Here is a 27,732-nt window from a genome sequence, read left to right on the forward strand (position 1 = left end):
AGAATCAATTAATCACGTAACTTTCCATATAGAAAAGGCTAAGGTTATTTCTTTCCCTCTAGAAAAGACGTGATATTTGAAACTAACTATTGTGTGCATTTATACTTTAAGTTAAATTCTAGGGCTAACATAATAGTGAAAATGAATGTTTCCAGTTCTTTGTGTCTGAGTGACTATTTTCCTCCCCTCAAAACCATGAAAGAGCTGAGGACCTGTGGAATTTATTAATGGACAATGTGATGACTGAAGTGACTAATCTCATTGCTTATGTAATGTAATAATACATATAATAACATCATATATAATCTCATTGCTTATTATAGTCAGGCTGTCATTTTCAATTTTTTTTTCCTTTTTCCAAGTCCAGTTTTGTATTAATGAAGATCAAGCAGACTGACCATTCAGTGATCACCCTTTTTGGTTACTTTGACATATAATGACAAATTTGACATCGCTCAGGCAAGGGGTTGTCACTATAGAAACCAAAATACAGAACTAGAAGAGAGAGCCTGAGCTGCCTGCAGTATTTTTCAATTGCAGTGTCATACCCCCATGGGCCATCATGGAAAATTACAGAGCTGTTCTGAATCTGTCAGAGTTTGTTTATGTCTTCTTATTAAAGGCCTTTATTTACAGTCACTCTGCTTTCAGCTGAGACATATATTGAGAAATTCCCAGGGAGAAATAAATAAAAACAGGTTTAATAAATGCCCTGATATGATCCTCAGAAATAATGAATCTTAAGTTTGTTGTAAATAGAAGTTATTTTGAGAAATGATGGCAGTAAAATGTGACAGATAAAGGGACAGAGGTACTCAGATTTTTAAGGTGCCTTTAGGAAAACAAGTTCAAAGCTTTGACGTATAAACAGGGCACTTCAGGGTAACAAGTTGCGTTACGTTAGCTGCTTTGAGCATGTGCAAGTCTGTTTCTGTGCCAGGACAGTGGTGATTAGGCAGTACCAGGGACTAAAGAGGACTCAGATGCCAAGTGATTGTTCTTGAATTCCTTGTCAGTAACTCTAGTTATTTCTAACTAGGAGGAAAAAAAAAATGTTATTAGTGCTGATGAATAGGATTTGTAGCTCTGATAGAGCTTCCCTCTGTGAAGTCCCCATCCATGGGACATGTAGGTTTCCACGAGCTCCGTGTGGTGAGCAGCTGTAGTGCGAGTTTGATTTTTTTTCCCCACTTGAATTTTCCCATTTCCTCTATCAACTTTACCTCTTGTCAACTGGTACTTTAGGAAGAGGCAACTTGGGTAAATATGCATACTGTAGTGGGTAGATAGTGACACGTGTAAAAATATAGCAAAACCAGACACTGATGAGCACAGAAAGAGATTATGCAGAGATTATGCGGGATGTAAATGGTACATCCTACAGGGTATTTTAAAAACAAGGTGAAATGTTGCTATAAAAATAATAGGATCCCTAAGTAAAACCTTGAAGGATTGGTTTAGGATATGAAGATGAAAACAAGAAGAGAACAGAAATATAGTTTAATGGTCTTCTTATCTGAGACAGCAAGTATTAAAAGCCATGCCCTGCTCAGGAAAAACAAACGGAAGGGGGAAAAAATGATGAGATATTACTATGTATTGTTAATTTGTAACACTGCAAAGGAATAGTACAAATAGTACAAGTAAAAACTTACATAGTACCATACAGATTCAGTGGAGATGGAACTGGGAGCTGGACATCCCTTTGCAGGTTTGGATCAAGATCTTTGTGATGTTGGCTTTAGAGTGAATATACGGTGAGTTGTACCATTGTGGAGAAGGGTAATTTTTCAGATGGCAGTGCGATGAAAAATAGCGGGCACACTTAAGTAGTGTCTGATAAATAACTTGCTGTTTTTACTGAACTAACAAAAGATGTGCTGTTCTGTAGTTAATGTTTGGAGCAATAGGGGAATTACAGAATAGCTGGTCATATAGCCTTGGTCACTAATACAGTTTAAGGACAGATGAGAATGCATCTTAACTAATGCCTTCCATTTGTAAATCTAGAGCTGTGTTAAACAATAAGGAAAAAATCAGTGAAGTCAGCTTGGCTCCAGAAAGATAAGGGCTTTCAAACTGGAGGCTATCTCAAACTTAAGTCAAGGTATAAAAGCTGCTGGTTGGCAGTGTCTTGGGTGGAAGTCGGGGAGAGGACGCCAGGATGAGGAGCCTTAGCTGGAAAAGAAGTTACTCGTAATTGTTTCCCTTGGCATCAGGCTTGATATCAAGAGTGAGTGAGGTAGGCTTTATTATTATTATCTACTTGTAGTAGTTGGTTAATTTGTTTGTTTGTGAGTACTTGTTTTTCTGCAACACTTGGCATTTCATTCTGTTATTCTTCATTGGTGTAGCAGAAAGGTAACTTTCAAGAATAAGGTCCTCGGTGGTGCTGGTGTTTTGGTTTGTTTTTAATGATACCAAGCCTTAATCTGTTAAGGATCCTTTGGAGGTATTTTAGGACAGGATTTTATTATTTCCTTCTGGACTTCAGACCTTTTGCTGGTTTGCTTTTATTTCTTTAAGTCTACTTTTAGAATAATAGATTTTTTCTTTAATCTTGAAAATGAATCCCTTATTTAGAGAAAACTAGAATTTTTGAATGAGATTGTTTAATGTGGTAAGTGTAATCAACCTGACGGTATAAATTATTTTCTTCCATTTTACACTTACTTCCCACTGCCTTATTTTTCCACATCCTTCCACTGTCCTTTTTTTTTTTTTTTTTTTTTTTTTCAGGCGACAGAAGGCCAGAGAAAGGCAACAGAAATTGTTGGCTGAATTTGCTTCAAGGCAGAAAAGCTTCATGGAAACTGCCATGGATGTTGGTAAGTTTTTGTGTTGCTGGTTACTGTAAATTTTTTTCATGCAAGTATTGCTGGTTTTACTCACAGTTAAAAACAAACAAAAAGACACACAAACTCTACCACTGAACTAAAGAATTATGCAGCTTAGTCATGTTTTCTAGAGCAGATAATACTGAACATGTAATTGCTAAGGAATGAGCTAAATGGTCTTGAAAGTACTTAAGAACAGCACATTATCTGAAGGAAATAAAATTTCTTATTACACAGTAGATGTTGTGATTACATTTTGTGTTGTGTTTTTAAGTATTTACTTTTTAATATAAAACTTTCCAAAGTTAGTCTCTCTTCAACATTGCATTTAAGATTTCACCATAGAGTGTCAAATTTTAATATGGCAAAGGTTTTGCATTTTTAGTTAATGTACAGAATTGAGGCAAGCATAATTTTCAGATGATCTTAGTTGCTCTGAGTGATGATACTGTAGTCTGGGTAATTTACAGGCTATATAGCAGAATCAGCTGTTTTTCTTGAGAATATGTTCTTTACAGGTTTCTATACAGCAAAATATGAATCTTGATTAGCTTACTTGTGTTTAACTGAGGAGTGAAAAATACTTTTGTGTGGATTAATTAATTGAAAACTAGCACTTTTGAAATATATGAAAAAGCAGGAATCCTTTCTTTTTTCCTCAGCTTTCCTCCTCTGTAATATGGACATGTTCTATTGGGAAAACATGAGAACACATTTAACTGGTTTCTGGGGATAGCACTTCAAAAATTTCATAATAGCTTTCTCCTGACTGCATAGACTGTCCATTTTTTGCTCCCTTTTATCTTCTATATATGTTCTGTGACAACTGCTTTGCTGGATGTAATTAAGTGAAAATTAAAAATAGTTGTGTCAATGAATTGAAATGGAACAGAATCCAGTATTCTGTCTCTAGCTGTTTGCAGGACAAATGCATGAAGTAGAAAAACAAACCAAGTAACATCATACTAAGAACAGTAGATAGAGCTCTTGAAATACTCGAATAGCTAGTGAGTGAAAATGGTGTTAAGTAGTCACACAGAGACAACTCCATAGGCCCTGTAGCCTCCTAGTGTACCTGCTTCTCCATTTTTGTTTTGAGTGTTTATCTCAGTGTGAAGCTATTGTTTGTCTATCATAATGTGGAACTTCATGCAAGACATTTTGGAAACGTTGCTGCCTTTCAGGCTGAACTTGTGCAGAACAAAAATAAATCCCTCTGCTTCAGGTTAATGGTGGCCTGTAACAAATTGCAGTGATATTTGTCATGACATGTGTATCTAAGTTTTACAAACATGAAATATTTTGATACGTTCCAGGCAAGCTACAAAGCTGTTTAATCAAATATAAGTTAATGAAAAAAAAATAAATTGGTTAAGTTGTGTATTATAAATATTAAAATATTTTGATTTCTGTGTATAGTTTTTGCTGTATCTGAAGTGCCCGATGTGATTACTTTTTTGGGGCACGCCTTTTGATGAACACGCAGTACCATCTTTTTGTTTCTTTCCTATCACAGTTGCAGCAGGACATCATTTTGTCCTTCAGGCAAATGCTCCTTAGCTAGTTTTTAAAAGAGAGTGAACAGTTCTAATGCAAGGTGACATACATTTCCTAACTCTCAATCTTCTGAACCCAGATAGAAAAATAAATTAAGTACTGATCTCCTGAGAATATATATGCTGGGTCAGGACAGAGGCTATTAGCATACTAATGGTTGCTTTGATGCTAGAGGGCCACTCTGAAACACAACGTGTACAGCAGGAAGTACATTGACTACAGTCGGAGGTTGTAAGCTATATTTATCATGTTTAGACACCTTTACATAGCCCTTTGTGTTTTGAGGTTTTGCTGAGTAGGGGAAAGAAGGGGAGTGAATCATAGCCTTAAACTAGGGAGAGTACAAAATAGAAAAGAAAAAAAAGGCAGCAATACATCATGTAATGGAGATTTTAGCAGACTGATCTGTATTTGATAGGAGGTGGCAAATGCTGGGATTTAGTAAATTGGGGTCTTTTGCTCCTATTAGTACAAATCTAAGCCAAGAACTAAATAATAAACTTCTTTTAAAACCCATGGGTTTTAAAACCCAGTAAAGTGTTTCTCCTTTTAAAACCCAGTAAAGTGTTTGGCACTACTCTAGGTTTCTGTCTCAGTTTAAATATTTTCATCCTGTAGTGATTTGGACTTTGTTGTTCTTAATGAGGTTCATATTTATCCAGATTTCTGAGTGAATTCCCAGGGGCAAAGAAAACTTCCAGAACATGCTGTAAGGCTGTGGGGTTTGCTCTGACAGCAGACAAACCTCAGAAAATAAACTTGGTGAACTGATACCAGTATGCCATGTTGTTATTGTGTGTTTCCAAGTCACTCGTTCAGAGGCATTGATGTCATTAGGGTAAGTCTGGGTGAAACCAATTAGGTAAACTCCAACGCCCCCAAAGATTTAAAACTGTGAGCATCTTTGGTTGTTTTCCAAAGAGTGATTAACGTAAAATACAGTTGCTGTCTTATATGACTGCTGGCTGGCAGGTAAAGCCAGGCTTTGGCCTAGCAGCTAGAAGCACTTCGGTCCTCCTTGCTCCTGTTGCCAGTACCTACTTTCTGAATCTCCAGAGACATGTTGAGGTACCTTGTGTTGTGTGACAACAGTGTTTTTGCAGAAGAGAACTGCAGGCTCCTGCAAAACGTGCTTGAGAAGTTGAAGGTTAATATGCCCCCGTACCTGTATCATTTAAAAACAGCTGACAGAGGATTCCTTTTGTTCTCAATAATGCAATGTTCTAGGATGTAACACAAGTGGCTCTTTTCATTGAAATACCTTCTTAGCCTTCTTATTGTTGGTATGTAGAGGTAGGTCTTGTAGCTAGTGAGCCAGGGTCTGCTGCTTCCACAGGAGCTCCACGGAGACAGAACTTTGGAAGGCAAGATAAGCAGGACTAGAATGGCAAGATTGAGAAGATCACTCTATGTGGAGTTTTCTTCATTTCCACCCCACACACACACACTGCCACTGATCTATTTTCACCTCAGGAGTTATGCTGTCAGAAGGAAGCTAAAAACTAGTTTAAGCCAGTAATCATGGTTTGTAGATTCTCCTTTCTTATTTCTCTTACCCATGCATTTTGTGTAGGTTGACATTTATTTTTTTCCTATCTCTGGAGGAAATCATTTATTAGGAAGTCCTCCTTGGTGCTAGAAATCTAGCTCCTATGAAATTTTATTGTGCCCTAAAGTCACCTAGCACTAGATGTAGCTGTATCTACATCTACTATCTATTTGGTCATTGAATTCTGAAATTAGCTTGTTTTTGATTTGTCTGCACATTGGAAATAGTGTGTCTGATCTATATACTTCTAAATTGATTGAAAGTACCTTTTAAATACTAAGATCCTTTTTTCCTTAGATTTAGAATATGGAATTCATGATGAATGAATGATACTTTATCAGTAGAATGTTAGCTGATATTAAGAACTTCTGCTGAATTGTTCAAAATGAGATTGCCGCACTCTATTCTCTTCCTATGCTTACTAAAAATAGTGAATGATTGCATAATTTGTTTCACTGACATAATTTTAGAAAACTGTAAAGACAGGAGCTCTGTGGTTGTGTCATGTGTTTCTGATGTACAGGTATATGTGAGTATGCATTACACAATTACGAGGTGATGTTAAATATGAAAAACAGCTTTAATGTAACAGAAGGAAGTAAACAATTGCCGCTAGGTTTTCTGCTTGCTTGGACTTGTGCAATAAAAAAATGCTTGCAGTTGATGCATTTTGCTTTTTATGTTCATTGTACATCTGACTGCCACTAGATGGTGATAGATGTGTACAGTATTAACAGCTGTAAGTCAAGGAAGATCATAGTTCATTTTCATATGACCCTCAGTAACAGACTGAGAAATCAATACTGACTAAAACTGCGTAATTTTGGTTCTGCCTTGTGAGTGAGAACATTGCATGGATTCTTTCATAGCAAAGAACGACACTGCCTTGAATCCAGCTCGTCTCTCCTCATAGCAGCAGGCTTTTCTAAGCTTGCTGTGGGCTTATGGAAAAGAGCATTCATAAAAGTGTTTCTGCATGAGGACTCTTGATACGCTTCAGGTTTTTGGGTTGTTTATCCAGCACCTTGGCCTACTTAAGGAGATAAAGGGCATACCTGAAGGTCAGGAGGTGGTATTCTTTTTTTGATAACTCATCTTCTAGGAAAGAACGGAAGCAAAGTACCTGTATATTCTAGAGCAGGAGTTTGAGTGTATGTGTTCCTGAGCATTTAGGAGAGGATCATGTAGTCTTGTGGTTCTTCCAAAACAAAAAAGAGTTCTTTGCTTTATTTCTAGATTATTTTTTTTTTCACGCAGAGAGCATCTCAAGTGGATTTTGGCACAGTCTATTCCTGCACAGACTGCATAAATAATTCTATATGCTGTACTTTTCTCCTTCTGTGCATGAAATTTCTCTTGAATTTAGCTTAAGAAATCAGTAGTGTGTGAAAACTGTTAGTAAAGAATTTTCATTTTAACTTCAGATAAAATCTGGCTTCACTTAGTATTGATTGTAATGTAACCTTACTGAACACAGCTCTGTAAAATCTGCTGTAGCTGATCCTGTTTTGAGTGGGGTGGTTGGACTAGGTGATCTCTAGAGGTTCCTGCCAACCTCAGCCATTCTGTGATATTGAACCAGATGAAGAAATAACTTCCAATACATTATCTTTTGTTTAACATCCTCCCCTCACCCTGCCTCCAAAAATACTACTGCTACTTGTCATGTGAACAAAGTTGCATTAGTTGTAATTGCTTCAGCACTTTGATGTTTAGCTTTTAGCACTTCTGTCTGTGTACCTAGGAAATAATAATGTGGACGACTGGAAAAACAGATCTCAGATACTACTTTTTCATAGTTAATTTTAAATTACACACTACATTTTATATAGAATAGCAGAAGGCTGCTTTGTTAATGCACCCCAAATTTTTAAGGACTGTCCAAGTTTCATGTAAAAAAAAAAAAAATGAATTGTATGTTTCCTTAAAGTACATTTATGTTACAAAATGACTGCTTACATACAGCATGCTCATTGATAAGACAGATTACTAGTAGTATTTTTTTTTAACTCTGTGGAAGGATACATGTGTGATATAGAAGAACCAAGGTGGAAAAGTGTCAAGTTTATGTATATAAAATACATATATTAAAACAGGTACTTCCAGGTTAACATAAATGTTGAAACATGTACTGTTGATTCTTATACAGCTTACAGGGTATAGCCTGAAGGCATCTCAGTCTTTAAGGTGGTTTGTCTAAAAGGAGCTCACTTGACATACTCTCAATTTGGCAGTTAGACCTGATGACCAGATCTGCATGTTAGGGTTGATACTACTGCTTAATTCATTAATCTTGTCTCATCATCTTTAAAATTATTTTCTATTTCTTCAGACTTACTCAGGCAATAATTAGAAGGAAAATGTTGGTTATCAGCATCTGGTTTTAGTAGAGATTCATATTCATTACCCTTCATCCCTACATATTCTGAGTTTTCAGTATAGTATCTAATGAAATAGAAGTTGCTTCTTATCTTCACTCATGTTTTAAAAAGATGAAGTTTACTACAGAACACAAACTAAACATTTAATTCCACCAGAAATAGTTTTGAACATGGGAAAACATGTACTTCCTTGTATAGATGTCTTTCTTGAGGCAGCAAGGTTAGTTTCAAGTAACCTTCAATTTTTTAGTTTTAGATTAACTATAGAGAAATGATTTTGACGTGTTCTTCACTACATCAGTGCGACTGAATTTCTTGCCCTTTGTATAATGCTGGTTTTCTTATCCTTTTTTAGAATCGCCAGATGCTGATATTGCCATGGAGATAGCTACATCGGAACAGCATGTTTCTGAGGCAATATATGATTGTGTAATTTGTGGGCAAAGTGGTCCTTCTACAGAAGACAGACCTACAGGGCTAGTTGTACTATTACAAGCATCTTCAGGTATAAATGTGACTTGTTAGATAAGCAGTGTTTCTACAGCTTTCATTATGCATGCATAAATATTGTTGAGTTTCATGGAGCATGGAAAGAAATGGAAGTCCTCTTTCAATGTATGGATGGTCTGCTCTAAGGCTATCTGTAGATCTAAGGATACTGGGAAATTTTAAATGTTTGGGAGAAGAGTGAACAGTTTAATTCCCCGCTATTGCAGTTTATTTTGTAAAAGTAGCACATATGCAGACCTGAAGGAAAATGGACATTAGAAAAAAAAAAGAGAAAATAAAATAGCTCTGTGTGTATACAATTCCAGTACAAAAACACTCTTTTCAGAATTTAGTTTCTTCAGTAATTTTTTTACTGTTTAATATCAACACAACATATTGTAGTTACAAACCAGAATTTGCTGCTTGTTTTCTTGACTCTTCAGCATATTGTTTTTCTTTCTTGCTTCTTTTCTGTATACAGTGTTGGGACAATGCCGCAATAGCACTGAGCCAAAGAAACTGCCAACTACTGAGGAGGAGCAGATATACTCCAAGGATACCTGTGCAGCACTGCATGATGTGAGGCTTACAACTTTACAGCGATACTTTAAAGATGTAAGTATTTCACTTGAACAGTACTACCATTTATGAAGTGAGGTGTGTGAAAAGGTAAAGGAAATGACCAAGTAAGAGTCTTCCTCCTAGTTTCGTTTCTACTTTTAGCAGCAGTTCGTTGTATTGCAGTAGTTACGAAGTGTTTACATTTGATAGGGTCCTTATTTTTAAATAGTGTCTAGCTTTCCCCTGGTTACATTTTTAGCACAGGCAAATAGTGTACCTACAGAATGTATATTTGTTAAATATCTGTGCAGATCTTGTCTAAAAGTGGGTATTTCACAAATCAGCATGACCACACGATTGAGATGTGCTTTTGCTGTCTTCAGTATTACTTTCAAAACACCAGCTTTCTTGTAGCCATTCTGTGGACCCAGTCTTACCAAGAACTGCTCATTACAAGTGACTAAGAATTACTCTTGGTTAAAAGTATTTCAGTGGCAGAGAGGAAGTAGAAAGAGTAGTTTTGACCTGTAATTTTTTTCTGAACAACCACAGAGAAAGTGAAGATGAGTGGATGGGAATGAGGGGCCCGCAGAAGACTTGATCCTTTTCTGCTATATCCTGAACTCTGTACAAAATGACTGAAGTTTACGTTTACTTCCATTGATACATTATTGTCTGTTTTGCAGTTCCGTTAGCTGTTCCAAGCAGAGTTTTATGTTGCTTCATATAACTAAAAGCAATACATTACAGCTTTTCATATTTAATTTTGAGAGCCAATTCTTTTTGCTTAACAGAACTCAGTCACTGTTAGACCCTTATGGAAATGCTGTCTGATATTTTCCCTGCTACGATATAAAACAGTTGTGTAAGGATACAAATCTCTTCCCAGAAATTATTCTGGGGGAGGAGGAAATGTGTCCCATGACCCTAGATTCATGTCTATAGATTAGTCCCAGGTGACATATTAGCTCTTCGGCAGATTTAACCAAATAACCAGCATTTAGAAGCTTACATATTGGCTTTAAAGAGGAGAAGGGAAAAAAAAAAAATTAGACAGATATGGTTGCTAGCTTTCTCAGTCTGTGATCCACAGATAGTTGAAACTTGCCAAGTTTTTCTTTTTGGCATTGATGACATTAGACACTGTTTCTATGAAGCTGTCCTCAGTTAACCTAGGATTTTCTTTTTTAATATGGATATTCGCCTAAAAATAAAGTAGCACACTTTATTTGTGGGGTATTTGTATAATATCTCAGTTTCTCATGCTGAGAAAGTGTCAAGTTTGTGTGTTGGTAACGTATACCCATGTTTGTTTATTGTTCCCCATTGTTAATGCACATTACTTTATATTGAATAGATTAAAAGTACTGACGTAATGCTGTAGCTTTATTTTTACATTTGCATCCTGCAAATGGAAGACATTCCAAGTAAACTGTGAACTCAAAAGCCTGATCTCACTGAAGTGTATTTTTTCCATTTCTATATGGTAACACTACCAACAGACTAGTATAAAATATACTAGAATGCAATGAAAAAGCATCTTGCTTTTAAGACTTCCAGTTCTGATTCAACCATTTGTTGAATTAGCTATTTCTGATTTCAAGTTTCCAGGTCAATACTGTGCTAAAAAAAAAATAAAAAATCTCTGCTTGAAAGAAGCTAATCCTTAAATTTCTTTTGGCATAAAAATGGAAACATCTGTTCATGTCTTGAGTGGCTTGTTCAGCTGAGCTAAGCAATAAGTTCTTTTGTTTATCTACTGTGTCCTTCCTCTAACAACAGATTTCAGGAGGCATGAGAATAATATCACTCAGAAGTGAAAATTTTAAGTTGGAAACAGAAGCAGTTAATTGTTATTTCTTGATCGTGTGTGTGTGTGTGGAGTATCAAAAAGTAATGTGCTATATACAGTTTGGACAAACCAGGCCAATTTTTTTCCATAACAGTTACTTTTGCATGTTCTTAACTGAAATATGACATTTCCTGCCAGTTAGGCAATATTTTTCCCCTCTGAAGGAATAATCACTTAAATAGATAATTTTTCATCTGGATAAATTATTTCCATAATATATGTCTTTTAGATAGAATGCAAATAACTATTTTTTCTAATCTTAAAATGAGTTTTGGTAAATACCTTGTAACCTAACCCTTATATATATATATATATTTGTATCTTTGTTTTTCTTACTTGTTCTGGATTTTTGATTGTTTTTTAGAGTTCCTGCCTTCAAGCAGTGTCAATAGGCTGGGAAGGAGGTGTTTATGTACAAACCTGTGGTCACACTTTGCACATAGATTGTCATAAATCTTACATGGAATCTTTACGGGTAAGTAAAACTAAGATCATCATTTTACTTGGATTGTAACTGTTCTCAATAGAATCCATTGGATTTACACTGTTCAATTCAGCGAAAGAAAGATTGGATACTTAAGTTTTGCATCGGTGAATAAGATATTTTTATGATGTTTCTGAAATGTAGATATTAGATCTTACTACACTGTGATATTATCAGCAGAAATGTTTCATTTTCAGTTATTCTGATATATCAGGGAAAAAAAGATTTTTATTTTTTTCCCCTGCCATACATAGTCAGGTAATGAATTTCTTACTTTTTTTTTCTATTTCATAGATTCCTATTTTGATATTTAATTTGCGTTAGAAGTTACTGAGGAATGTATTTTACAAGCATAAGTTTGGTTAATTTCAAACATGAGTTTTCATATTAGGAAAGTTAGGTTTTTATTTCCAGTTAGGTAAGATATGTTACTTATATACAAACAGTTTAAATAAATGAATTGAAATGGCTTCACTCCTGTGAATTATGCTTTTTGCACTCCCCTCACCCTTTTTCTTCTTCTCCTTAGAAAATACTATAATTTGATACTATTGATATATCATAATTTAATATTATTATTACTTCCATGTATATGGTTTCAAAATAGTTTTAGTTAAACCTCAGAAATTATTGACTGGAACAGACATTCATGTTTTTTCATGGTCTGAGAAAACTGATTTGTGTATACATTGATGCTGCTGGCCTCCTACACCTCCTCAACCTCTTTTTGCAGCCCCATTATGGATCTTCTCAGTGACACTGTAGAATGTTATCATAAGCTCAGCAGTGGTAGGAAGTAATGAGCTTAAGTGATTGTTATTTTCTGTAGCATTTAGTCTTTACACTAAATGGTAACTTTTTGTTTGATATGAAATTACTTTCTCACTGAAGTTTAATTCATGTGGTAATACTTCAGTTTTATTTTTTCATACCTTTGTTTCTTTTCTGAGAAAAATTATGAACAATATTCTGTAGTTGTAGTATTAGCATTATTCATACTACGAAACTTCCCCTTTGAGGAACTGGAAGTTGGGCCACCTTTATTGGATTCAATTATGAATTGTTCTTTTTCTATTTAAATGTGAAGATACCTTTGGGGTTCATTATGTCATCAAAATAACTAAGTAAAATCTAGGCTTTCACTGTAGAAACTCACTTTACAGAATGCTAGAAAAACAACCTTTTGCTTCAAATAGATACTGAGTTCCCTTTCCTGTTGGCTTCTCACTTAAACAGCAAATAAATTATTATTCTGTCTCATTCTATTCTTAAAGATTTTTATATTATAATAATTTTTTAAAATTATTTATTAGTGTACAATAATTTTGATGATCTCTATCATTCCTAGTACCAAAATAATTTATACAGACTTGTGTTCATCTGGATTAAACATTTATTTTTATTTAAACATTTATTTTTATGTAGCACAATCAGAGATCAACATCCAGAAGAGTATGTGTAACTTTATCAGGACTCTTGGGGCTATTCACAACACTGAAACAAGGTCATTTGCCAGTAACAGGAGTACTCTGAAGGTGGCCCCACTTCCCAAACAGATACTTCCGTGTCCATTTTCTGATCCTTTGTGATAAAGAGGAAGTAATAAGCTTTTTTTTTTTTTTTTTTTTTTTTTTTTTGTCATGCTGCCCTCCAGTGGCTACTTCATTAAGTTTCATGGCCTGTACTTTTGAGAAGTATTGTTGAGTATTTTTAATGACTGAAAATAAAACTATCTTTTGACAAATGAGAAGTTGCTACTAGGGGAATCTCAAACAATGGGAATTGATAGAGACAGCACATGTGAAATGTTCATAATACCACACTGAAGTGTTTTGTAGTTTCCTATGGTGATATTGTTAGACCATGAAGAATACTTAAAATTAGAAATTTTGAGTAGTTGAATTTGAGGGTTGTAATAGTCTGTAGTGAAAAAGCTCTAGCTACTAACATGAGTGAAAACTATTTTTTCTTTACAGTTTTTAGTTTTAGACTTTTTAGTTTAGAAATCGATACACCTAAAACCAAAACAACAAAGTCTAACCTTTGGCAAATTTCAGCTACATTTTCTTTTTCTTCTTCTAGAACGACCAGGTCCTCCAGGGTTTTTCAGTCGACAAAGGAGAATTTACCTGTCCCCTCTGTAGGCAATTTGCTAACAGTGTTCTTCCTTGTTATCCTGGAAACAACATGGAAAGAAGCCTTTGGCAAAGTCATAGTAACAAGTGTATGCAAGATCTTGTACAGGAGGTGGAAGATCTTCAAGAACAGCTGGGAACTTTCCCAGTAAGCATCAGTGTAAGGCAGAAAGATCCTTGTTAATTTGCCTCTACCTTTCAGTTTTTACGTTATGTTGCATTTGTGACCTCTTAGAAACTCGACAGCATGGGAAACTTCATTTCCTTTTGATAAGGAAGATAACATTTTATTGTTTAATCAAAATATTTTTAAATGTTTACAGCTTTTATTGGAGTGCCTGTTAAAAATAAGCCATAAAAAAGCTATGAAAAAATGTGATTCATATAATTTTTTGGAGTACATTTTCACTTCTTTCCATAGTAATTTACATAGAATTGAGTCATGTAATATTAAATTCATGTATCATTTCTGCACAATGTGAAAACACCAATATCCTTCTAACTGGAAGCTATTTAAAGAATATCTATTAGGAACACTTGGATATGGATTGTTTGTTGTACTTGGCATGCAGCGTAGTGGATGCTCCCGTATTGCAAAGTTTTGTAAGGTCTTTCTGAGTCATGGAATTAACTTCGTTAATATTGTTAGCCTTTCTGTCTTGATAGCGATGTTATTTTCATGTACTTGTGCAATGCAGATACATGCTAAAATAATGCAAGTTCAAGAATCTCACTGCTTGCACTATTTTGAACAAATCAGAATAACAAAACATTCTGTGAGACAGAATATTAACATTTAGTGCATATTTTTCATAATTGCAAATCTGTTTTTATAAATATGGAAGCAGCACACTTTGTGATCAGCTACTACATTTCTTCATGTAGAATTAAGCAATCTTTTGTCTTTGTTCATAGTCTGAAACCAATCTCAGTAAAGAAATGGAATCTGTAATGAAAGACATAAAAAGTACCACACAGAAGAAGTACACAGATTACAGCAAGAGTCCTGGATCACCTGACAATGATTTTCTGTTTATGTATTCGGTAGCCAGGTGAGAATTTTTCTTATATTGTATGATTTTGGTTATCGCTAATGGTATTACCACATAAGTTTTCCTTTTTAAATATTTTTAATTAAAATTGTGTCACATCCTCTCTAAAAAGTGCTTTCTGAGCACTTAGTATATCAAGGTTGTATTTTCTGATTTTTATATGCAGGCATATGTAAGATGGAATGACGTGCCTCTCAGTTCATTTTTAGTTTATGCAGCAGTGGAGCAAAACCTGGAGAACATCTTGTGTGCTGCTTATCTAGTTCTATTCTTTATCCTGTGTTTTGCTTTCCATATATCAAAATTTTATGTTGAATTTATTTTCTACCTTCCTTTCCCAAACCATTAAATCTTTTCTGCTGTTATGTAGCAGAATTAGTTTATTTCTATATTGTTATTTTTTAAAACCACAGAGTGTTTTTAATCTCTCCATTATATGTTAGTTTTGCTTACTTAATTGGGGGTCATGGAAGGAGCCTTTCCTGTATCAGCAGCTGGGGATCTCTTTTCATATAACTTCTTTTTGAAGTGTTAAAAGTACTAGTATTTCTTCTGTGATATGTGATTCCAGATGATTGCTGTCAGTGTCAGAGGAAGCATAGCCAAGAAAAGAAAACAGTCCCTCCCTCTGTCTCTGTAGCATTAATTTTAAGATGTTCTGAAACATAAAACGGTTTGGATTTACTATAATATACTATCATACGAGGTTTTCCCATAAGAAGATGCTGAAATACTCATTAAGCAACTAATTTTTGAAACCCTTAATAAGTCAGCTCTGCAGGGAAGGTGGTGACTGCAGAGAAAGTGCAAGCATGGAAGTGATATAGTCCAGTAACATTTTTTACAGTTTTTCCATAAACTCTGTTTGCTGAGTGTCTTTACTATGTAAGTGGTGGAAATGTTCAAGCCTAGGCTCAGCAGGGCTTTGGATAATCAAATCTGAGGCTCAGCTTTTGACAGAAGGTTGGACCATATGATCTCCAGAGTTCCATTCCAACTTAGATTATTGTATAATTCCGTTAGCAGAACCTTTATCTGTATTCTGTAAGAGTATCTTAACAGAACCTTGATTAAGAAGAGCAATTGAATTATATACATAGCAAGAGAGAAGATTATTCTGTATTAATTTAAGTGATACATTGTATACAAGAGTAAATAATGTTGAGATTTGGGGCAATTCGATACTTGGTCAATACAATTACTATTCTTCATAAAATACAAAGGACTCAAAATTTCTTGTATAAAACTATGATCACTTGCAACAGTAACTTTACAAGCCATTTAAGGTATAAAAATTCTGTTTCTTGAGTGTAATGATACGTATGTCAACTAAGCCTATTTTAAATATAGATCTATTTTATGATTTTTGTATGAACATCATAGACCCAAGATATTTTGTTTTTCTTCCAAGAGTTAAAAACACATCAAACCAGAATGGTGTTTCATTGCTTCTTGCGGTGCTGGGGTCAATTTATCATTTGCCACTAGGATTAAGATGTTTCCTGTACTCAATGTGAAATCTTGTTAGGTCAGACTACTGTCAGCTGTTTACCATTTATCCTTGTATGAAGGATTTCAGGTGTTGGATGTACCCTTCCATACTGTTACTGTAACTCATAAGATCACTTATGAGTATGCCTGGCAAGTCCTCTGCAAAATGGTTAACTTCTCTTGTCTTAATTCTGCAATACCAATTTGCAAACTTCAAGTACTTGATAGTTACATAAGAACTAAAGAAATTGATTTTTTTTTTAAACCTCTGAAACACGTTAATAAAACCTTACAGTTTGCATGTAATGGACATAAATTTAAGTGAGCTGGTTAAAAAAAAATAGTAATTTTCTTTGTATAATTTTTGTTTGTTTCATTTAAGTTTAAGTATCCAAACAATGGACTATCCACAATGGTACTTTCAAATCACAGAGTGAATTAACTTAATTTCTTGAAACTCTTCCTGTTATTCAGTCTTTCTTCCTTATTTCCATCCATAGTTCTTTTTGAGGTGATGGTATTTTGGTGTTCCTTACCAATCAATTCACCTTTGAGTGCTTGTAATTTCATGTATTCTGAAACATTCCATTGTCTTTGGTCAGACCATCTGCAGCTGTTAATCATTTTTTTCCTGGTATTTAATATGGCATTGGTAGTAGTCAAAGTCAGCAGTGCATGCTTAAATAAGCATTTGAATGTAATCTAATGATATTTTTATTGACCTCATGCAAGTGAATTAATTTAAAACACTGTATATCTTTTTATATTATAAATTGTGTTCCATTTGCAATCAGAAGCTGGCATCTTGTGCAGTCTTCCCAAAGATGCTATTTCAGAGGCCAGCTTTGAAGTAGATTTCTGCTTGTTGAACTGAGTGTACTACTGGTTAAACAAGATGGAGGCAGTTGCAGCTGCTTATCCTTTCTGCTTCAGGAAAACAGGACCTTGCTGCCCTTTCTTCGGTTTTGCTACCCTGGACGGATGTCCTTGGTAACAGAGGAAAGAAATTACAAGGGACTTCTCCACTAGTTAGTGGGAGAGCTAGCCTCTGTCTGCTTTCATAGCAAAAGAGACATTCAGTGTTCTGGCATTCTGATCTGTGTGCACAGCTGGAGCAGCAGCTCCTTAGCTACCTGCCCCTTTCCCTAGCATCAGACCTTGTTAAAGTCATACCATTCTCCTACATATCCTTCCTTGTCTTTGCTGACATTTTTGATATTAGTATAGTGTCATTCACAAATCTTGAGTGCCTTGCTTTAATTCTAATGGTTTCTTAGTAATTCATAACTTTGACTGTCATTTGTGGTAGCTTGGAGGATGTTTCTGTATTGCATAGCAATATATCTCTTGCTTTGTTGGCTGTGTAATCTATGTCTTTGTTTTTTGGAGTCAGCTCTGTATAAACCGATAAAAGAACCATGTGTTCTTTTTTCTTCCAGTCTGTCTCAATATGTGTTTTTTCACATATAAGTTGTCTTTGTCAGGTGAAGTGAATAAGACGGTAGTGTCTAACATGATTCTTCTGTCCTGTTATAATGAGGAGGTCTGTCCAAATACGTTCTCCTTCTGCAGATGGCTTTGCTTTTTTACCTTCTCATACTCTGTCCTGGTAAGAGTTCTGAGGAACTGGCAGCATCCATGCACCCTGGTATGCTCATGAAAACCCACAAAAAGGCATGAAGTCCAGCAGTTTTTAATCAGGATTCAGTACAACTGAACAAAATCCATCTTCTCATTTTTTTTCTGTGGGTGTAGAAGATAAAGCCAGTGTTCTACAAAATTCATTGCTCCAATGAATGGCACAAAGGTTTTTAGATAACGGAAAAAGTCACTTATATAGATTTTCTTTCTCCATCTCTTTTCTTCATGTTGAGGGGGCTGAGATAGAACAGTGGAACACAGAGTGGTCTCTGCAAGTGTACTTTGCTATCAGATGCCCTGAGTTTTTCTCCACTGAGAGAATAGACAGTGAGAGCTCTGCTTTCCTTCAGCAGAGGGTAGGCGGAACTCAAGGGTTTTTATCAGATCCCAAAGCAGAAGGGAGCTTGAATAGGGAGGAGAAATGCAAGTCCTTCTAAAAAACAATTAGAGCTATACCTGGTGTGGAACAACTTTATAAGGACAAGCATTCCAGTGTCACAGATGATGCTTTCCCTTCTGTGTGCTATTCCACCAAGGCTTAGGTGTGTTTCAAAGGAGCTGTCTTAAAGGAAAAGGCTAATATTTAGCTTTTCAAAAAAGCTGAACTAATAAGCTGCTGACTTTGAGAAGCTTGGGGCAATGAAGAAGTGTGGGAAAGGGAAAATTAGTATGCTATTTGAGAGAGTATGTTTCTAGAAATCTTTCTCTATACATTAACTACAGTGCATCGAGAAGAGTTTTGTTTTTCTTTTTTCAGGATCCTGACTTTTGTTTTGTAAAGTTGTATATATGTCTTGGTAAAAGGGAAATTGAACATTCTGGATCTAAAATTGCTCTTAGATTTAAATCAGAAGCACTACCTGAATGTCTTAATTCTCTTGGCTTTAGTAGGAGGCTGCCATTAATTTTGTTCTCCAAAGTAGTTATCAGAAGGTCTGTAGAAATAAAATATACTGGTTTCATTTATATTCCCATGATGAACTAGCGCATGCTGATCTACAGTTGCTATTTTGTCCACTAATATGAAATCCCTATCCCTGCTTCTTTGCTGGTAGATTTTTAGAAGTTCAGTGAGCACTGCAAATCGCCTGAAGAGTGGAAAATTCCCCTGTCACACAGATGCCCTTATCAGCAGCAACCAGATGGAGCTCTGAGCAGGCACATTATCAATGTTAAATTGCTTTTTTTCTGAGCAGAGACGATTAAAGCATTCCTTCAGAAATGGGTGGTATAAGCTGAAAACTTAAGGACAGTAATATTCTGAAATGTTACTATTTTAGAAGCATATGAAAGTATCTTGACAAACAATGCATATCAAAAACATTATTCTTTCAAACTGATGGAGCTGAAATTTTAAAGAAATATTCTATTTTGAATAAAATAGTCATCCTGTAGTTTCTTCTTACTTACATAAATTACTGAAATATGTTAAATGCATAAAAGTCTAGAATAGTTTTCAATATGTATTCAGTCATGTTATATTAAATTTGTATGATTTTAGTTGAAGGACTAAGTATGTTTGGACTGAGCTTTGCAGTTTATATTAAATTAACAAAATAATGTTTCAGAATAATACAATTATTCCTTTATTTTAATTAAAGGAATGTATGTTGATTTGTTAAAACAACCTCTCGGAGAGCATAAAGTAAGTTGTTTGCTCCAGGTCTTGGGGGTAAAAGATAACACAGCACTGCAACATCCAATTTTAAAATCAAACAAAGCTATTGAATATGGCCTAAGCAATTGGCACCTAAGTATCAGATTACAATAACACTAAGAAGGCAATCATCAGTGTGGTGTGTAGAGATTTCGTGACACAACTCTTGTTTCATGAGCTACACTGAATATCAGTGTTTCATTCAGAATTAACCTCTCAGGCTTTTCTTGACTAACTTATCAATAAAGGTCATTGCTTCCATTATAACAAACTAGTTTCATACTTAATTACTTGATGGCATATCCATTGTACTATCTGTTTGTTTAAAGAAAACAAAAGCACTGCCATTGAAGAGAACTCATTTTAGACTTACCCGATTGATTGAAATTTAGCCAAGCTGTACATTGTCGTCTTAGATTTGCACATAAATTCCCTTATTATCAAGGAGTTGTGTGCATACAGAAAAATGCTGCTGAATTAACCTTTATTTATTCTTCAGTCACAACTGAAGTCACTCTCTTAATATAGTACTTACTAATCAAACGCTTTTAAATCACATGTGTTAGTATCTTGGAAATGTTTGCTTTGTCCTTGGTCATATTTTGGCAGTACCTAACGGTAAAGATTAGTTTACAGCTTTCTTTCATTTAGTGTACACTGGGAGTTTATGGTGAATGTCATGTCTGCAGAAGCTTGAACAGTGCTATTCCATTCAAAACCATCATGTTTTTCATGCAGAACAAACTTGGAACTTGAGCTTGTCCATCGAGGAGGCAACTTATGTTCAGGAGGTGCAAGCACAGCTGGAAAAAGATCGTGTTTAAGTAAGTTTTATTTTATGTAGTATGATATAAATTATTAGCAGACTGAATAAAGATGTCTATTTTTAACGTTTTCTAAACATCATTTTTTTCTTTTAAGAATCTTTCCTCTGCTCTGCTATAATGGATCTTGTTTTTTGTTACAATTTGAGAAATCTGGTCTGATTTCCATTAGTTATTCATTAGAGCAATGCATATATTGTGAGTATAATATATTTAGAAAGCAATTGTCGTAGTGTCCATGTAATGTTTTCAATACTTGCATCTTTTTGTGAGTACATCTATTAAGAATTGTAAGAGTAAAATGGAATTGTGGACATACAGAAAGGCTTTGTTCACCTTGGCTGTTGCTATTAATAGTAAAGGAATTCTGTTTCTCTGAGTACTCTTGTAGCTCACAGTAGCAGCAGATTTGTAAGTGTGGGACCAAATCATGTCCACTATCTCTAATTTTCTTAGCTCTTTAACTGCAAAATTCAGGCTTGTTTTGGTAGAAACTCAAATCCTCATTGTTCTTAAAAATTGAATACGTGTCAAATAAAGTATTTATAGTTGACAGATGTGCTTTTTTTTCTTAACATAAAATCTTTTACTGCGATGTAGATTGTTAGAAATGGACACTTTCTTTTGTCAAGAAAATTTGGAAAGCCTGCCAGAATACTAATACTAATAATGCTCGTTTGAATTGAGGTTATGCTGCTGCAGCAGTAGTAGTAGATTCAGTACTAAAAATGTTAGAAAACTTGGGCCCATCTTTGCCTTTTTTTCTACATTATCCATGGGCAATGCTTTTCTCATCATTTGAGATGATGAGCCATGGCATAATCCCATCACGTGCTATGTTGCCCATGTCTGTTCTATGGTAAGAGCATTCTGTTACTGCCAGGAAGGGTAAGTTCATTGTATTTCATTCAAGTGCTGTGATTGATTTCTGAAAAATTGTTATAAATCCTACTGCGCGTTGTGTCCCCCCCACCATTGTTATACACCCTCTCCCAGACAAGTAAATTACCTGAATAACTCATGTGTTTAATGCATCCCTAGATCATTGTTGCAAATTCGAAGCATATAACAAAATCAAGGCTGTACTAATAATTTCTACTTGCAATACGATTTACTTTGAGTTGTATGCTTACAATTAAGGTGGACAATTTCTTTCTGAATTTCAGCCACTTACTGCATGCATTACCTATTTCACAGGCATTTTATTTGAAGGACTATGATGAACAGTTTAGGGCAGAGAAGTCAGCTTGAAATATTTTAAAGGCTTTCCAGTTTTAAGTGAAAAAACAGAATGGTATCGAACATGACAGTATACCCCTGTTTTCACATAGCCATACCAGCTTTTAGTAGCCATGCAAGTTCTGTGTGTCTTGATATTTCGAAGTTTAGAACTGTGTCTGTAACCTCTAAGGTCATACTTCTGTCTTCTAGTATTTCAAAGACAGGAGTTTACAGTTTCTCCATGTAATTTTTTGTTAATGATAGAAGTGGAATAAAATATATTCCTTACGGCTTAAAACACTGAAATGTTTGATGCCATACCAGTATGAAATTTGTTGCATGTGCCTATTTAAAAGCTTAATATATACATAAATAGATAGGATAAAATAATGGGTTTATTTTTGTTGCTGTTTGTTTTGTTTGTTTTTGTTTTCCCTGAAATCACCAACTAATGTCATCATTGTTGCAAGAACATGACTTGGCAGAGGATGGTTGAACCACCAGAGAGCTAGTCAGTTTCCTCAGCGTTTCTCTGTAGCTCCATTGTTTCTATTTGAACTATAACAGTTGACACCAACAGAGGAAATACCACAAAGTTTAATAAATAAATTCCACCAAACCGAGGGCACAATAGCTGACTGTATTTTGTTGTGTGTAAAACATTATTTAATCCTTATACTCACCATACCATCCCTTCAACATCATATTGCATAAAGTAGGACTCTGAAATACTTAAGATCTGATTTAGAAAGAACCATACCTTTAGCTGATAGCCAGTGAAAAGATAAGTCAAGATTCTTGATATATATCCCTCAAGTCTTGAAATGCATGTAGGACTTATCATTAGAGAAACTTTTTTTTTTTTTTTTTTGAGAATTACCAAGTTGGAAATGATACGTAGAGAATATATCTTCACTGGAGAATTGCATTATGGTGGATTGTAACTTTGACAAGATAAGAAAACTTAAGTCCTGTTTAAATTCATGAATCATACTTACTTAATTTCCAGCACTTCTACTGTTTTGCCAGTGACTCTGTACGTATCTTTGGAAATAAACCACCGTGTCTGTTTATCAGAATAAATCACTTTCTACAAGTTTAGTTTGTTCCAGTAAAAGATAGGTGTTCCTCACATTTGAAAAATATGGAAATAGTCTTCTTAATGAAGCTTTAAGTAAAGTTGTATAAACTATTGGTTTGGTATTGTCACAAAATTTAAAATATTTATGAAATACTTACATCTTCAGTGATATAGGGAAGAATGTGTGGAAATTTTATATAGTATACCTCTTACTTTTGCAAACCAAAAGGGCTTGATTAAAATCACAGTTACCTGCTAGCTTATTTTAAATTTCTTAAGCTGGTTTTTAATACCAGTGGTTGTGATAATGCAAGGCATCTTTTGATACCAGCAATGCCATTTTTATAACTCCATTAGTTGCCAATGTAAAGAGTGAAGTAACAAAGGAAAGAAGAATTAGTTTTAAATCCTCATCTTCAGAATTTGTACACAGACAGAAGAACTTTTTTTTTCCCCATGATCTGATTCAAGTATTTGAATCATTTCATACAACTTGAATAATCTTTTTTTAAATGTGATAACATTCCTTGATCGTTTCTACTTACACTTTCTGTTTTGTTTACTATAATATTTTTTCTTCCTTTCTTAAATTATTGTGTACTTCTGTTTGCTGATTGTGCTCTTCATGGGAATAGTGCTTTTTCATCTATCAGTTACATTATTTAAAGGGTACGTTATTTAAAGAGTTCTAGTGCATATCCTCTGATGAAGAGGTAGGGACAGCATTTAAAAATAAGGCATTTGCTTTTTGCACACTTCTTAATAGAGTGATATATTTTCATATTTAGATCTAAATCAGATCTGTTGGTGTTCTTATTATCTGTCTTACACTCAGGAAAACTGAAGGCAGCCTTTGAAGTGTCCGGGTGAAATACACTATGTAAATGAATGTGACATTGTTTTAAACAATGTGGAGACATAAATGTCATCTATTCATTGTTCAAGTGTTCACATGCTGTTTATGTACTGTGTTAGTATTTTTTTTAATTGTTATGTAGCAAGCTAGTCGTATTTTATCTCCCAATAAAATGGGCTCATTTTTAATGTAAGGTAATGGGGTCTTGGAACAGAGCTGTACTGTGTTTCCATTTAGTGCTAGTAATTTAGTTTTGGACAGTAATCCAAATATGACTAATGGCAGGAGAATTACTTTTCCAGATATAGAGCAGGGTTTATTTCAATAAGGCTGTTACATAATTATGATTTTCCTTCATTGCCTCTTTAATTTATTTGCATTTATAAGAAAAAAAATAAATAGTTCTTGAGACAGATGGATTGTATAATATATTTTACTCTCTTTCCGTAGTCATTTTTTTTTCCAATCGATATTGCTGTTTTTTCTAGTTTTCACTTAAAATGTACTATTTTAACTTTTCACTTAAACTGTAACTTCAACTTCTTCGCTTTGTGCAGTGAGGAAAGAATGGTTTAAAAATTTCACACCCTCTCTCAAGGTGTGTACTGTTTTCTTAGTCTCATTTGTACACATTGACATGGCTTTTGTTTTTATTTGTAAACATAGCTCATTTCACGTATAGCAAAAGTAACCCCAAATATAACCCATTTTTGTTTTTCTTATGAGATAATGACATGTCTTGTGATTAAGCACACCGCACTGTATTAGTCTTGTAAGAACTGTGAAGTTCAGTGATTAGATATAGCAGAAAACAGAGTATGTTGTCCCAGGTGAGCTGTTACACTGGCAAGCGTCAGCGAAGGCAGTGGGAACAAATAGGTCAAGAGCTGTTTTAGTAGATTGAACCATGAGGGCAGCTGCTCTTGGGAAGTAAAATTAAGAATGATTAATGTAGCTGTTAGTGTTAGTGATAGAGTTTGTGTGACAGGAATGCTGAAGAAAATTTGGCTGTAAAATTGCCATTTTAAGGTTTAAAGGGGTGTGTGTGTATGCGCTACACAGTATGCAACCATAAAGGCAGTCTTATTTATATATTTATAAAAAATGGAATAAGTGTTCAGGTCTTACCTCTTTGTTTTATAAAGTTTAAGATATGATGATTTGTTTTCTGTTTTTGTTACTCTGTATCTATAGAGCAGCTTCAGAATGCAATATTACGGCTGAACAATTGGTACTTACCATTTATGCCTGTTTCTGTTTAATTTGTATATAAATATTTTTCATTGTGATTGCTCTAGTAACCTTGCAATAGTGAGTGAACAGTTCCATGGTATTTAAAGGTTGTCCATAATGATTATATAAATTCTGTAATGAATTTATAATCTAGTCCTTTTAACTTCTAGTTCTCTTTTTGTGGTTGCTTTTTCTTTTTTTTTTTATATCTGTTTTTTCTCTTTGTCATGAGGATAGTTGGTTTGTTTGTTTCTCCTTCAGGAAGAATTAAATACCCCATCACCATGTCCTCTCGCTCCAGCTTCCCTGTGTGGAGCACCTTATCTTCACACTCACTATAGCTACCAGAGTCTGTGTATCAAGTGCATTAACTGGAAAAGATACTTGTTTACAAGTGGACATTATAAAGTATTTGAGACTCACGTAACCTGGCCTAGTGTCCAGCACTGTCATACCTTCAGTGATGCTTCTAACCATTGGGAAGCCATATTGTTCCACTGATTTTTCTTTTCCTTCTTCTGTTCATTTTAAGCTTGTATTTTGCATCTGTAGGTGGTTTAGTGTTGTAGTCTGTCTAGATGATGTTAGTACCAGTTTAATCATCACTCTGTTTTTGTGAGCATAGAACATTTTCTTGGCTTGAAGCATTTTCTAAGCTCTTTGTGCTGTTTTTTTTTTTTTTTTTTTTGTTTTTTGTTTTTTTGTTTGTGTTTTTTTTTTTTTTTTACATATCTGCTCCCATGGTATCAAGTTTTTCAGCCACCTTGGTTGTTGAAACAGAGGCAGACGTTACAGTATGGCCAGCACACACATATGGCTCATTCCTGTAGGAGGAAAAAACAGATGCTTTTATGAATTGCTGAGTGCAACAATCTCCTTCCTGTAATCCCCTAACGTGGATGTGATTACAAAGATTCCTACCTAGATCTGTGTGGCCGCTGAAAGAAAAAAGAATAAAATTAGTTTTCAGGAATGCTTTTTCTCTTGGTATAGTGCATTTCTGTGGGTGTTATTTCTGTGGGTGTTTGGTGGTGGTGGTAGTTTATTTCTGTGAGGATTTTTGTTTATTCATTTGCTTTTAAGTTAGGAGCTGACAATTTGCTGATCTTCAGTGGCATCCATTTGTGCTAACTTTGAAAAAGCAGTTTTTCTCATGAATAGATGATCCCAACTATTCCTAAAAAGTTTGGTATGCCATCATACATGGTATGAGAGGTAAAAATAGATACCATTTGTAGAGGAAAAAATAATAATCCATTGCTGAAGTTTATTTCATACACTGGCAAGTTTAATGTAGAAAATAGTTGTTTCATCAGCAATTAAGACTTCAGATATTTGTACAGACTATTCACATGCATTAACAGGCTTTTCCTGACTTTCACATTTCTTTTTTCTTTACTGATTTCAATCTCCTGGATCAATGATGAATAGGAAGATGCTGTCAGCAAGTCTTTGCAACTGCTGTTGATAAGTAGACTATGTAAAAGCTCTTTAAGGAGGAAAAAATTCTCAGTTTCCTTATTAACAATCAATTCCCATCTGCTTCTGTTAAGTGTTTTTTGTTGTAATCTACACTTCTGGATAGATACAGCAGGCTTATGGGTGAAGAAGAGCATGAGGTCTTGAAAGAGTCTGGTAAGATCTTCACACAGCAGTTGAGACAAGGATGTTTTGCATTCCACTTGTGATTAACTGCTGAATTACTGCTTTGTAATCCTATGACATTCTAAATATGAATACTAATTTCTAGAATTAGAAAAGATTGGATCAAAGTAAGAAAGTGGAGATTTTCATGACATCAGTATGTTATTACATCCTTCTAAAACATGAGACTGGGGAATAAACGTCATCTAAACTTTTGCAAGCAAAATCAAGCCAGCCAATTCCTTATTTTTCTTTGTTCTTTGTCATAATTATTGCAGCACACTGTTGTACATTGTAGAAGTGGCATTAGTAACAGGTACCAATCCTGTGACTTAAATCTCATTAATTTGGGATTTGACTTAACGGTCAAGACTGTTTTTTAAAAAAAAAAAAAAAAAAAAAAAAAAAAGAAAATAAAAGGCAGCAAGAAGCATGTAGAAATTTGAGATCACTTTGGCAAAGACAATACCAAGATATTACTAGTGAGACTAAAACTTGCAGCTGCATATAACTTCCTGAATTACTCATTTTGTCAGTTCAGCACAGCATTTTTATAAATGCTGTCATTCAATTATCAAATCCCTATCCGGTCATCTCTCAGAGTTTAGTTTTCTTTTGTGCTGTGCAGGATTGACATGAAAAGAGCTGTGAAATCACCTTCTCTTTATAGACTCCTGCATTATGCACCCAAGGATAGCAGAAGGTTTTTAAGAGCTTTGTTAACATCTGTAAAATCAGTGTGCCTTAATACTGAAAATACTGAACAATGCAACTACAGGTGCTAGTGCAGGCAGTGGGGTTATGTAGACAAAATACCAACCAACTTTGGATTTCTTATGGGAGTGGAAGCAGTAGAATGTTTCCTCTAATAGCTTTAATCCCAATGCAAAGACAGAGCAGCTCAAAGCGTAAGACACTTTTTAAAGTACTCATTCTGATATAGTTCGTTGCTCCTCTCAGCAGTGATAACTGGGAAGTAGAGTTGGTATAGGAAGAGCTGAAAAAAAATGTACCACGAGCAGAAGTGTATGGAACAACAGATTTATTTTTCTATTTATAGAAAATGAATTAAGAAAGGCTAATATAAATCAAAGCTAAAGCTACTGTCTAAATGCTAATCTCTATGATTCTATTAAGCATTTTACTGAAGCTTGGCAAGTATTGTGTGAAAACAAGGACCATCTAAG

The 27,732-nt window shown here is 34.7% G+C and overlaps 1 protein-coding gene across 7 annotated transcripts in view; it reads left to right on the forward strand.

Annotated features, from left to right (window-relative positions):
• The window catches only part of UBR3 (ubiquitin protein ligase E3 component n-recognin 3), a 104,076-nt gene that overhangs the window by 48,435 nt on the left and 27,909 nt on the right, over window positions 1–27,732 (forward strand). For 5 of the 7 annotated variants that reach the window (XM_027462185.3, XM_072040916.1, XM_072040915.1 and 2 more), the window contains 7 exons: window positions 2,740–2,828; window positions 8,680–8,829; window positions 9,295–9,428; window positions 11,591–11,701; window positions 13,793–14,005; window positions 14,761–14,897; window positions 20,425–20,510. In XM_027462185.3, coding sequence (XP_027317986.1) covers window positions 2,740–2,828; window positions 8,680–8,829; window positions 9,295–9,428; window positions 11,591–11,701; window positions 13,793–14,005; window positions 14,761–14,897; window positions 20,425–20,510 — 920 coding nt within the window. The remainder of the gene's footprint in view (window positions 1–2,739; window positions 2,829–8,679; window positions 8,830–9,294; window positions 9,429–11,590; window positions 11,702–13,792; window positions 14,006–14,760; window positions 14,898–20,424; window positions 20,511–27,732) is intronic. The other 2 variants (XM_027462188.3, XM_072040914.1) reach the window with 1 other exon arrangement.

The sequence above is a fragment of the Anas platyrhynchos genome, chromosome 7 (assembly GCF_047663525.1).
Source record: "Anas platyrhynchos isolate ZD024472 breed Pekin duck chromosome 7, IASCAAS_PekinDuck_T2T, whole genome shotgun sequence".
Taxonomy (NCBI): Eukaryota; Metazoa; Chordata; class Aves; order Anseriformes; family Anatidae; genus Anas; species Anas platyrhynchos.